The 13,852-nt window shown below is 33.6% G+C and overlaps 1 protein-coding gene across 4 annotated transcripts in view; it reads right to left on the bottom strand.

Moving 5' to 3' along the window:
- Window positions 1-13,852, bottom strand: part of CNOT2 (CCR4-NOT transcription complex subunit 2) — a 131,550-nt gene that overhangs the window by 34,802 nt on the left and 82,896 nt on the right. For all 4 annotated transcript variants that reach the window (XM_049627410.1, XM_049627409.1, XM_049627411.1 and 1 more), the window contains one exon: window positions 10,839-10,961. In XM_049627410.1, coding sequence (XP_049483367.1) covers window positions 10,839-10,961 — 123 coding nt within the window. The remainder of the gene's footprint in view (window positions 1-10,838; window positions 10,962-13,852) is intronic.

Below are 13,852 nucleotides of genomic sequence, written 5' to 3'. Positions count from 1 at the left end.
CAAGTTACTCCAAATAAAACTACAGCAGCATCATTATTTCACTTAAAACAAACACAAAAACAAAAAACTAGGCTAACAAAACCATGAAGGCAGCATCTCAAAAAGTCAGCCTCTATACATTTGTCAGTGAAATTACTTGATTCTTAGATAATATACTAAGCTAAATTCTAAATTCAGTTTATTAAAAGTTGAAAGTAAAATTACCTAAGTAGGAAAGTTTTATATTTTGTAAGAATATTTCCTAACATTTATATTTGCAAATAGTTGATGTGTATCAAATGGGTAGAAAAATGTAACAAACACGCATAGAATCATATAGTAAGTGGGCAGAGGGCCTAATACCAAAGGACAAGTCAAAATTACTTACATAGACTTGTAAGTATATGTAACTTATAAGTTACATATACAAAATACTTACATATACATATACTACATATACTATATATAGACATAGTATATAATGTATACAGTGAGTGAGTGATGTGACTTTGGCACTTATCAACGTCTTTCGATTTATTGCATCAGTGTCATTTTTTCCTAGTAGAATATAAATTCTTTGAAGGCATGTTATATTCATGGAACATGTTATATATATTCATTTTTTATTTCCTCACAGAGACTGGGCACTGCATGTGGCAGTGCTATACACAAAGTAGATAAAATGAGTAAATAAAAATGTGTACACTTAAGTGTATGTTTGTGTATTCTCTTATATTAAGCAACCACCAAAATAATTTAACTATATAAACCTTGGGCCATATCATCTTAAGAGTTACACTCTAGTAGAAGAGAATGAATTATACACCTAATTATACTCTAAGGTACAATGCAGTAAATGCTCTGAAGTATCACCAGAGGAAGATAACTCTAAATGAGGGTGAGGTAACAGGAATATTTTATAGAGCAGTAACATCTGATGTGGGTACAGATGAAGGATCTTCCAGGCTGAGAATACGCAGTGAGTAAAAGTATGATGAAAGTTAGTGACAGGATTAGAATACAAACAAAATAAAAAACACCAGTGATTTCATAACATGTAATTAGTGAAGGGAGGTAGGGCTTATACGTCTATGCGCATTTGGGCATACACAGAAGAATGGAAAATAAAAGAATATGCTGGGGCCAGATGACTACCACCTATGGCAACAAAGAGAAAAAATAATATTAAACAAGGAAGTGACTTGATCAAACTGTGCCCTAGGATGATAATTCCAACAGCAAAAATGTATGGAGACATAAGTTACTAAGCCAGAAGAGCAGAAGTGGGACTATAAAAGAGAGGCACTCCGGGGCAGAAGCAACTGCTGAAATGGTTGAGGTTTAGAGAAAAGGAAGAGGGTAAAGAGTCACCAGACAGGGAACTATCAGGCCACTCTGGTATCCAGTGAAGAACTGTGCTGGTATCGACTACATTAGGGGAATCAGAAGTAGAAATACTTACATAGAGAATTTACAATGCACATTTCATGCTATTTTCATGTCAAAATTCTGAGGTGTTCAAATTATTCAAAAATTCACAAAAACTTTCATACGATAGTTTTAAACTAATGATATACATCACTCTCCTGAGGTAAGGCTGAGTAACACACTACTCAGAAAATAGTATTTAAATATAGAAAAAAAATTTTTTACAAAGCCTCAAACCTTATAAATATTCCTTCTCAAATCCAGAGGGTACACCATCTAACCAATCAAACTAAAAGAATACGCATTTTATGCCTGATCAAGTTCTTTTGTTAGATACCATCATCATTACTGTTGCCAACTAACTGGAAATATTTTAAGCACCTTAAAAGGCTCATTTCCAAATTACAAAAAAAAAAAAAAAAAAAAAAAAAAAAAAATCAAAGAAAATGTGTAACATATAATAAAGCTTTAGTTGGTGACAGAAGATAAAAGGCTTATATAAAATGCTTAAAATCATGATTTTCTGTTATCAATGTACAAATAAAAGTAAAAGAATAGTTTCCAAAAGCTTCAAATATAAGAGATCGGAAAATATGAATACATGTCTCAGAATGATCCACAATGTGAACATTTTAGAAGGACCTCTTAAAAATTTTACTTTTCCCAGAAATTTGTTTACTAAATATAAAATTATGTTTACTAAATACATAACTCCAAAGAGACATTTTCGTCCACTTTCTCACAAAGTTTACATACCCACAGAAATTACAGATGTGCCAAGATATCAGCCCTCACAACAGCAGGAGGCTGAGGGAGGGAGGCACAGCATGAAGGTAGAGAGGGGCATGGCTCCCTGAGTCAAGTACTGGAGACCAAGAGCAGTAGTAGGGTGACCCATTTACCAGTGTGACATAATAAATATTACCATTTTCTCTATGTGTGAGAGAACATGAAGAAAGTTAGCACTAACGATACTCTACAGGAATAGGAAAGTAGTTTTATTAAACTTAAGAGTTTATAACCTTCAAAACATCCATGTAAAATAAGCATTAATTAGCTATGCAAACAGATATTAAAATGACTGCCTCAAAACATCAAAAATACAAATGTTTGATTTCTTATAAAACTGGTCCCTAATGGTATGTATTTTTAAACTCTGAGAGCATGCTTCATGAAATATGTCAGTGCTAAAAATGTATTAACACACAATAAAGGAACGTGAATGGATAGAAATGCTATTTATAAGGGCAAAGAAAATGTGTAAGAAATGTACCATGGCACAGCAAGAACTACAATTAACAGACAACAGAAAACTTACATATATTTTAAATGCTGAAAGTTAATAATATAAATTTCTTAGAAAAATGTGAAACTTTCGATCAATAGGCACATTACAGTAGGGAATGCAACATAAGCCCAGCTTTGGAGTCAGAAAAAAAAATCTAGGTTTGAATCCTGGTGCTGTCACTTACCTATGGGAGAGCCGGGCCTTTGTTTCTTTCCTGTAAGATGGAAGTAACACTACCTACCTCATAGAGTTGAAGTGAAGATTAAATGAGATAAGATATGGCACATAGTAAGTGCTCAGTAAATGGTAGCAACTGCTGCTAATAATCTAATTTTCCTCCTAATGCAGGACTCCCTTTAACAGCAGGCAGAGGGTCATTCAGCCTTTGGGGAACTTATTGAAAAGTACCCTACATTTATATTAATTTTTGTCTAAGAAGCTAAAGAAAGAAGTTCATCATCACAAATCAGGCAAAATAAGAACTTATGTTCACAGATGGGGGAAATGGTAGAAAAAAATTAAATGTCACACAATCAGTAGAATGCTGAAACCAACAAGGTTACCATGTTCCCAGTCCAAAACCATCATTTCAATCAGTCTTTCTCATTTTTCAGTCTATAAAACACACTGCAGTCAACCAACAACAAAAACCAGGAAGCAGCTAGAAGAAATAGTAATGTGATTTAATTATTTCCGTGACCCAACAAAAAGCCCATTTAATCCTTTATTATATACAATGTTAAGAAAATCGATAGACACCGTATTTAAAAGATACAGTTGTATTTACTAGATACAACTCTGAAATCCATGACCAAAAAAAGTCTAAAAATTTTTTGTTTTAAAAATATATATGAAAATAGATAGATAGTTAAAAATTTAATAATAAACAAATGTGGCTCCTGCCAGCAATCCATTACAACACAAAGGTGTTAATTATTCTCTGCTTCTCAACAGTGACCACCTCTCCATTATTCCCTTCAATAAATGTACCTTCACTCACAAAACATATTAAACACTAAAATCAGTTTTGTCAAGAATTTATTTTCTAATAACAAATGTCTTCAAAATGCAAGAAATTTTGGTTAAATAAAAATTCCCTGATCACAAAAGCAATTAAAAATTGAAACAAGTTTTTAAATATCCTTAAAAAAAATTCACTGTATAATATACGTAAAGGTATGGACAGAACAGTTCCTAACATGCTGCTATTAATCCAGCACAAAAGTAACAAAGAAGTATAACTTTGACTATATATCTACAAACAGGAAAAAAACATAACAGAAAAGAAGTTCTCAACCTATGACAGAATCTGAAGAACATTTTAAAATTAAAAACAGTACGGTTTAAAAAATGAAACCACTGAAGTCAGAGCAAAATCTAGCAAACAGACACAAAAAGAAAAACTGTAAGAAGATAACACAAAAGACCAAAATAAGAAGGAAGAAGAGAGGGAATAATCAGAAAAACTTAAAATAGCCAATAAGTCACAGGACCTTGTACCTTATGAATCAGATAAAAACAAGTTATGGGTTTACTAGTTATTTCAAATAATTTTGACTAAAACATTAAGTTTTACAAAGCACTGTTGGGGGCGCCCGGGTGGCTCAGTTGGTTGAGTGTCCGACTCTTGACTGCAGCTCAGTTCATGATCCCAGGGTCAGGGGATTGAGCCCTACATTGGGCTCTGTGCTGAGTGTGGAGCCTACTTTGGATTCTCTCTCTCTCACTCCCTTTGCCTGTCCCCTGCTTGCACGCTCTTTCTCAAATAAAAACAATATTAAAAAGAGCATTTACAAAAAGTATAATGCATGCTACAAGAGTCAATGTAAATTCCTACAGAACATTTAATATTCAAATTCAAAGTATGGCAATGAACATCTTAATATTATCTGAATTTTAGACGAGAGCCAAATATATAGGAAGGCATATGACTAATTCAAAAAATGTTCACATTTCTAAAAGGTTTTTAAATATCCATTTCTAAATAGTTTTCTATGAAGTTTGAATTAATTATATAGTTCTACAGCAATTACTTCAATACTCCCTCAGAGACTGGCTATTCTTCCATGAAAAACAAAGCTTCCTTACTAGTATGTAGAAATAAAATATCATTTTCTAACTATGAATTTTTTTAACATTAAAAAAATATTTTTTAATGTTTATTTATTTTTGAGAGAGAGAAAGAGAGCACAAGCAGGGGAGGGGCAGAGAGAGAGGGAGACATAGGGTCTGAAGCAGGCCTGAAGCAGTCTGATAGCACAGAGCCTGATGTAGGGCTCAAATCCATAAACTGTGAGATCATGACCTGAGCTGAAGTCAGATGCCTAACTGAGCCATCCAGGCACCCCTCCATGAATTTTTATTATTATTATTGAGATGAAACATTTTGTGATTCTTTTTGTACATATATCACAATTTGATATATCTTGTAAGTATATCATTTTAACCCCCCCCTTAATAATAGGCTTTTATCTTTAAAATATGGAGTTTGAAGATTATGTGACTGCCCATGAATGTAAAGGATTTTAGAGCATTCCCTTCAAATGGTTTGATATTTAATTCCAGTTTCTTTAGAGTATAGTCTGATTTATTTATTATTTACTTAATTTACCTCTATCAGGTTATCACTGTCATAAAAATTTCACACATTTATACACATTCATATTTTCAATTAAAGTTTTAAAGGTGATTTTTGAGTTTTTTTAGCTAATAATATCTGCAAATAATCTTAACTGCTATTTTTCAATATCAACTCCTTTCCCTCCCTTTCTTTAACAAAAACTCACTGACAGCCTACTAACTCATATGCATTATTATATATGTGTTCTAAGAACACAGCAGTAAACTAGACCTAAATTCTAATGGAGTAGAGAGGATAATAAACAATTAATGAAGATGTATTTCAGATACAGAGATGCTATGATTATGAAAGTGCAAGAAAGAATCTTGAAGGATACAGTGGGAGTAGTACTCATAGTATACACAAAGCTACTTAGGCAAAGAGAGACGGCCTCTTCTCAGGGAAGGCATTTTAGTAGATACAGTGAGAGATGATAGACAGAACCATGTGAAGATCCGAAAAACAAACAAAACAAAACAAAACAAAACAAAACAAAACAAAAAAAAGGACACCAAGGTCTTCGGGCAGAAAGGAATGTGAGTGTAATTAATGAACTGGACAGTCAGCCAAGCAGGACTCCAACATGTAGTTAATACTAATAATGATGATGACAACAATAATTTATTTTATAATAATACAAGTTTATAAATAGGTTTTAATGAAATACTGGTTATTAATTGGTCTGAAAGAAATCCTAGCAGCCATAATTACTGTAGGCTAACACAAGTACAAAAGCTAGGTATGAGTTCAAAATGGTTGCTGTTTGTCAAAATAAGAAAGTGGCCTACTCTTATCAGTTTTAAGAGCTTTTTAAAAAGGAACAGGTGTCACATTTCTTGTCTTTACAGCATATATTAAAGCAAGGGAAAAGGAGTTCCCGTGAGTTTGTGCTTCTAAAATGATTATGCTTAAGAATTATCAATTGAGTGCACAGACTCACAGGACTAGAAAATAGACTAGCAATTCAAATACAAATATATTTAAACAACAATAACTCTAAGCTGTTTAGATTATATTATCCCTAAAGAGCTGTCTATTGACATCTTATATGAATGTTTTTCATCTTCCATAATGTCCCCAAATAGAAAATAATTTTTTAAAAAAGAAAATAATTATAATAAAAAAGAAGCCAAGCCCATATCTACCTCTAATTTATTTAATCTTATGAAAACGCTTAAATAACATATCTGTAATATTTATAAAATGGTGTTTATACATCAAAATAGCAAATTCAGCATTCTATACAAAGACATATCCATACACAAGCATCTCTTGAAATAAAAGGCCTTGGAAAATAAGTAGTCCTGAAGAACTACTTAGCAATTTAATTAGTACACAATCACATAAAGAACAGCTTCCCAAATACTTCTACAACCATGCATATGATACTTACATTTTATACTATATGGATAGGGTACATTAGGACTTTTTTTAAAAAAAATTTTAACATTTATTTATTCCCGAGAGACAGAGCATGAGCAGGGGAGGGGCAGAGAGGGAGGGAGACACAGAATCTGAAGCAGGCTCCAGGCTCCAAGCCTTCAGCACAGAGCCCTACACTCACAAACCGTGAGATCGTGACCTGAGCTGAAGTCGGCACTGGATCCACTTAGCCACCCAGCCGCCCCAGGACTTTTTTAAATAAATGGCATACAGATTCACTCAATCACTGGTCAGTTTTTCTTTATCATAAACAAGAATTTGAAATTATTTTCTCACTGTTCCCAGAGAGAAAAAAATTACAAAATTATCTCATCTATTTGTTACGTTGTTACGTTTAAAAGCTTTCTCCTCAATAGTTTTATAGTAAAATTGTTATTTGCAGATGATATACATAACTATGTAAAAAACCCAAGACAATCAAATGGAATAATAATATTATTATTGTTCATATTAGTAGCAAAATTTATTTAATATTTACTATCTGGTCTTCTGAAAGTTTTGCATATGTTTATTCATTCAATCCTTATAGCCACCTATGAATCATATACTGTTATTCCTATCTTATAGATGAAAAAACTGAGACACAAAGAGACTAACTTGCCCAAGGACACCTGGTTAGTAAATCATGTGAGTGAGATATAAAATCATACAGTAGGACTTGCAGAGCCCCTGTTCCCAAACAACAAAAACTAGTAAGAGTTTTGTAAGGTAGTTGGTTATAAAATAAATACAAACTATTCTATCAGTAAAAACCAATGAGAAAAATGTAACAAAAATGGCAACCATAAAACCCTACTTATTAAAAAATGGCATCAGAACAACAGAAGACAGACACCAGACTTCTAAAAGAAGGTAACCATAGGCATAAATGTGCAATAGTCAAAAATATTTTATAAAGAAGGATGTGAAAGACCTTACCTGACTAAGATGTGAAAATTGTCTATAAAGCTACAGCAATTCAACTATGTTGCAGTTCTGCCACAGAATCAGCATGAGAAACAGAACAAGAGTTTAGAAACAGGCCCAATCAGACATTAATACATATGCAGGGAGGATTTCAATTAGCCTTAAATGAATGGTCTAACTCAGGGTTGGGCAGATTCCTGCCTGCAGGCCAAATCCAGCACAAAGCTTATTATCTGTAGGGTGTGTGAACTAAAAAAAACTTTTTTTTTTACTTTTTAAATGGTTATATAAATACCTACATAATATTCTTTATTTAGCCTCTTGGCCTATAAACCCTAAAATATTTACTATCTGGTCCTTTATGGGAAAGTTTTCTAACCTGTGATCTAAATTATAAATGGTGTTGGGACAACTGGATATTGGATAACCTGAAAGGGTGGGAGGAGTGCTGGGTGGAGATCTAGGCACCAATATTCACACTTCAAACTAAAATATATTTCTAAGGGAGCTAAGTTACATGTGAATAATGAAGCACAAAAATGCCAGAAGAAAATAGCTGGAAAAAGTCTAAGTATGATCTCAAAAACATAAAAGCATAAAAATAAAAACACTGAGGAGTCAAATTCAGTAAGAATGATAGATATTTTTACATTTAAAAACCATTCCCTAAACTGTAAGCCAAAAAAACTGGGAAAGTATTTGTAATGGAGCACAAGGGTCTATTAATCTTAATTTATGGAGAACACTAACAAATAAACAAGACTTACCATCTCAATAGAGAAATAGAAAATGGGACAAAAATAGGTAATCCACAAAGGAAGAAATACAAATGGCCAGTAACTACGTGGAAAAGACATGTTACCATGTGTGTTTGAGTGTGTGCATGCCTATGTGTGTAAATTTAACAATGTCTTAATATATTTTAAGACAGTAAGTTTCTTCTGTATACTGCAAAGACTTAGAGGTAAGTAACAGCTGGTATTTTTGAGGGCATGGAAAGTGTTGCTCAGAGTAAAAACTGGTACAAACTTTCTAGTGGAAAATATGTTAATATGTTCGAGATTTACATGATAACATTTTTAAAGTAAAAATATTTAATGTATTAAATCAAAATTTTAGCAGAAAATTATTCCTGATCAGCAAAATTATGGGTAATTTTTCTTCTCCCTTCTCATGCATGTTTTTAAAAATCTGTATAATACCTCTGGTACTATTTTGTTATTAAAAAAAGTATCAGCAACAGTAGAAATTTGTCCCAGCTTAAAGGAGAAAAAAACAGAGGCTTGGAGAAGTCCTTGGTAACAGGCAAAGCCAAGATCCAAACACATATAAGTGTTAGGCTTTAGAGCCTAATTTCTTATGTCTTATTACCTTCCTAATTAAAAAAAAAAGTTTTCTAAAGCAAATCATTGTGTTATTTTTGTGACAAATGACTAAACAGGAATGGTAACCAACATATGTGAGTGTATTTAATAATGGTGACTAAAAACCTCGGATATACAGCATTTCTGTTCTCTGGAAGACATACATCTTTGTCATTCTCTGTACATATTTTATTCCAGATTTGTTTGAAAGCTTCATATCTTCCTAATCAGAATGAGTGCTTTTCTTCAATAAGTAATATTCTGCTACCATTTTTTTTCATCAGACTTAACTTTCCCTATACAATCATAGTAATATACACGTGGATTAGTGTTACAGTTTTTGCAACCAACATTAGCCGGAAGATATTCCAAATTCTTCAACTACAAGACCAAGACATAAACATAGAAACTTAAGTAAAACGTAACTCAATTATAATTTATATCCAAGAGCAAACAGAAGAGCAGTAAGGTAACAGAAAATTAATGAGATGACACTATTCTATCAGCTCTTAAACTGCACACTAATTATGAAGTCACCACATATTTTGAAAAGAGTCCTAATAACACAACTGACACACTGTTGCCAAAATGACACAATTTTCAAACAAAAATAAAGGGGAGTCGCATCAAAATAGGAGGGGGTAAAAACTGATTGTAAGACACAGGAATTAATTTACTAATGGTCGACTTTAATGAAAAATGAGAGCATTTCTTACAGATCTTAGAATTTTATCAGTGCTTTAAATATCAGTAACAATCCCATTAGGTTATTAACTAGAATAGATTGTTATATAGGTAGGGAAATTAGGAATAGCCAAGTTTATAAAGGGTTGAAAAGAGAAAAAGGGTGGGTGGGTACAAATACAAAAATGCAACTGGTTTGACTACTGTAGTATATAGTGTATAATTTAAAGAGGCTTACTAGAATTTGAAAACAACAATTAATTGATTTAAAAATATTTTATCAATTTGCTAATTATGACTTGGCTGTGTGAAATCCTTTCATTCCAAACGGGATTACTGAACTACTAGCCTTCCAAAGCACTTAATTCACATCTCTATAACATAACATCTATGTTCGAATACAGTTCTTCCAAAATTTTTCTATAGTAGCATCTCTACGGATGAACAGAGGAGATACTCTTACTAACTGAAGCTTAGGGTTACACCCTGAAGATTAAAGAGCAAAGGTAAGGTTTCACTAAATCTTGCCATTACATCTTTAAATCTGTGCAAATCTGCTTTCTACTCTATGTGTATATTTTAATATTAAAACAAGTTACTTCACAAGTTAAAAAAACTGATAATCTAGAATACCATGTTTACCAGAGGATTTTGAGTACTTCCTACCACAGTATTACCATATCCCAACTTAAGAATTATAGGACATTTTATCTCCCATTAGAATGTAAGCTCCCATAGGCCATTGCATCCCCAGGGGGTAGCACTGGGCCTAAAATACAGTCACTCGATTAAAGACGGTATTTTGTGGGGCGCCTGGGTGGCGCAGTCGGTTAAGCGTCCGACTTCAGCCAGGTCACGATCTCGCGGTCCGTGAGTTCGAGCCCCGCGTCAGGCTCTGGGCTGATGGCTCGGAGCCTGGAGCCTGTTTCCGAGTCTGTGTCTCCCTCTCTCTCTGCCCCTCCCCCGTTCATGCTCTGTCTCTCTCTGTCCCAAAAAAAAAAATAAAAAAATAAAAAATAAAAAAAAAAATAAAGACGGTATTTTGCAATTCATATACTATTTTTCAGGAACCAGAAGGACACAGACATACACTGGTAAGTAAACACAATATAACTGATTAACTTACATCTTTTTCTGACCGATGTGGAAACATAGAAGACTGGCTGTAGTACATGTTTTCATCATGGTAGTCACTGTCGACCCCCTCTACAAACTTCTTTCTTGAAGCACCAAACATGCTGTTTGTCACCTAAACAAAAATATTGCTTTTATCAAGAGTAATATTTTAGAAAATGTCATGCTTTACCAAACTCCTATGAGGAAAAAAGAAAATGAAGGAAGCAATGCTAAGATAAAGAAACAGATTGACTACAGAAGGGCTAACAGGGCATGTGAAAAAGTCGGAAATCTGACTATAAAATTACAGTATTAAATTTTTGCTTCCAGGCACATAAAATAAGAGGAGAAATTTAATAAAGCCAATCTTATGCAATAATTCCACTTACTTTATAAAAGAAACAGACATCACTTATTCTTGAAAAATTACAACCCAATATATACTTTCCCATACAAAGATGGTTTTTAAATTCAACTTTGGGCTTAGTTATTAAAAATCTTCACATCCATCTTCAATCTTATTGTCTCTGTCATCACTGTATCCACTGTGTAAATGATCTGTTTTCCAGAGCATATCATCTTCACTCACAATCTAAATTTATTGAGATACAGCACTATTTAAGTCAGTATGTAATGGCAAACTGGAAACTTTATCTCAAGCCACAAGTACCCACTCTTGTAACAGTAAGATAATTGTTTCAGTCATCATCCTGGTGTAAATTTATGATTTTTGTTATATAATCTGATTATTATTATATTACTCTTTTGCTTTTTAAATCTTGATCACCTCCAACGCTAGTAATTTTGAGCCCATGCCAATACAAATAATTACTAAGTCTGTGCTAATTCTTTTTTTTTTTAAGTTTTATAATCTCTATACCCAACATAGGGCTCAAACTCACGAACCTGATATCAAGACTCACATGCTCTACTGACTGAGCAAGGCAGGCACCCTTGCGTTAATTCTTTTTTTGAAGGCAGCACTAGACAATAGTCTTCACAATTCATTCTTTTTATTACTATTATTATTCTAAAAAAGTTTTTGATGTTCATTCATTTTTGAGAGACAGAGAGCCAGAACGTGTGCAGGGGAGGGGCAGAGAGAGAGGGAGACACAGAATCTGAAGCAGGTTCCAGGCTCTGAGCTGTCAGCACAGAGCCCAACGTGGGGTTTGAACTCATAAGCCAGGAGATCATGACCTAAGCTGAAGCTGGACACTCAACCGAGCTACCCCAGCGCCCCCATTCTTTATTTTTATTTTTTAAGTTATCTCTCCACCCAACATAGGGCTCAAAATCACAATTCTGAGATCAAGCATCAATTCCCATGCTCTACTGACTGAGCCAGGCAGACGCCCCCATGCTAATTTTGTTTCCTTAGGATGACCTCTATGGAGTTTCCACAGCTATCAACTAACTAGGTTATTTAAAGTCAATGTGTCTTCCCCCAGTGGTACTTTGTAGTCCAAAGTAAACTGAAATGTCATGATGGAAGACATCTGTGAAGACTTGAATACATGGTGACTACATCTTTTTGCAAAAATTTTGGGGAAAGACATCAAATTTGACATCTGTCTTGTATACTCATTACAAATAAGGGTATTTTCTTCAATTATAAATAAGAAATAAACAATTTCTTTTACTTCTCATTTCAAATTGAAATACTGTAGTTACTACTGTTTATCAGCAAAGGGTAAACTGACATGCTGCAGTCTTTAATAACCAAATTTATTTAATAATTGCTTTATATCTGAGGTTCCCTGTTAAATTTTTAAGAAACTCAACGATTTAACCATTCTTCCTTTTGAGGTCTGAGAAAAAGCTATTTAGTTAAAAATGAACAACACTCTGATGACAGCTTCACTGTTTTGCTATATGTTTTGGGACTATTCATCTCTGTAGGTGTGAAATACAGAAAGATATTTTTAAAGGGTTTATTATTTTGTTAGAACATACTTAATCTTCTTTAGTAATGTACTCCCTGGTGGATCTCATAAAAGCTATTCTGTAATTCTGAATGTAATTTCAGGGACTAGAACCTCACATGCCTATCCACCAAACCCCTAAGTAGTCTTTAACAGGAAGAAGTGGTTTTTTGGGGGGAGTTTTATAATAGAAAAGTAATTGTGGAAGAAAGCACTTTAGTCTGCAAATTATGACTCCACAGATGAAATTTTTAAAGTTTGTTTTGCAAAAGTTAAGAAGAATACATTTAATTCTCTTTAAAGGACCATTACTACTGAATTCCAACTCTAAGAAAGGATAAACATGGGAAAATGGCATGAAACCTAGACAATACAATAAAATTTCAGGAGAAAATAACCAGATAACCAGACACAACCAGGGTTACCTCTCATCGAATTACACACACATAAATCAACTCAATGCATACAAAGCAAAGTCTAATTTTGACATGTTTTGTATAACATTTATCATCAAAACCCAATTACAAACTCCTAAAATTCCAAAACTGAAATTAGCTGTACAGAATAAAAAATATGCTAATATTGTTTAAGAGGCTTTACTGTTTGAAAGCAAAACTAAATATATGAAATGCCTCAAAGGAAAACAGAAATGCACTCATTAATACAAGATTTTCCCACACTCAATGTGTGTGTGTGTGTGTGTGTGTGTGTGTGTGTGTGGTCAGTCAGAGAAAGAGAGGAGAAAACATGAATATGTAGAATTTCATTTTTGTTTTGTGTGCTTCAACACAGAAATTACACATCAGTGAAAATACTAATTATTCTTACATGACTTAAGCAAAAGAAGAAAGGTAACAGCGTTAATAGTCTGCTCTCCAAATGCAGCACCAGTCTGGGAATGGGTACTACGATGAAACAAAAAATTATCTGATCCAGGGCAGGAGAAAAGCAAAAGCAAACGCAAATGCAAAAGCAAAAGGGACAGGGTCAGGGAAGGAAAAGGAAGGGAAGGAAAGGAAAAGGAAGGGAAGGAAAGGAAAAGGAAGGGACAGGGAGGAGGAGGAGGAGGAGGAGGAGGAGGAGGAGGAGGAGAAGGAGG

The sequence above is a fragment of the Panthera uncia genome, chromosome B4 (genome assembly GCF_023721935.1).
Source record: "Panthera uncia isolate 11264 chromosome B4, Puncia_PCG_1.0, whole genome shotgun sequence".
Classification (NCBI taxonomy): Eukaryota; Metazoa; Chordata; class Mammalia; order Carnivora; family Felidae; genus Panthera; species Panthera uncia.
The sequence above is the reverse complement of the archived record's forward strand: the minus strand, read 5'-3'. Positions and strand labels throughout refer to the sequence as shown.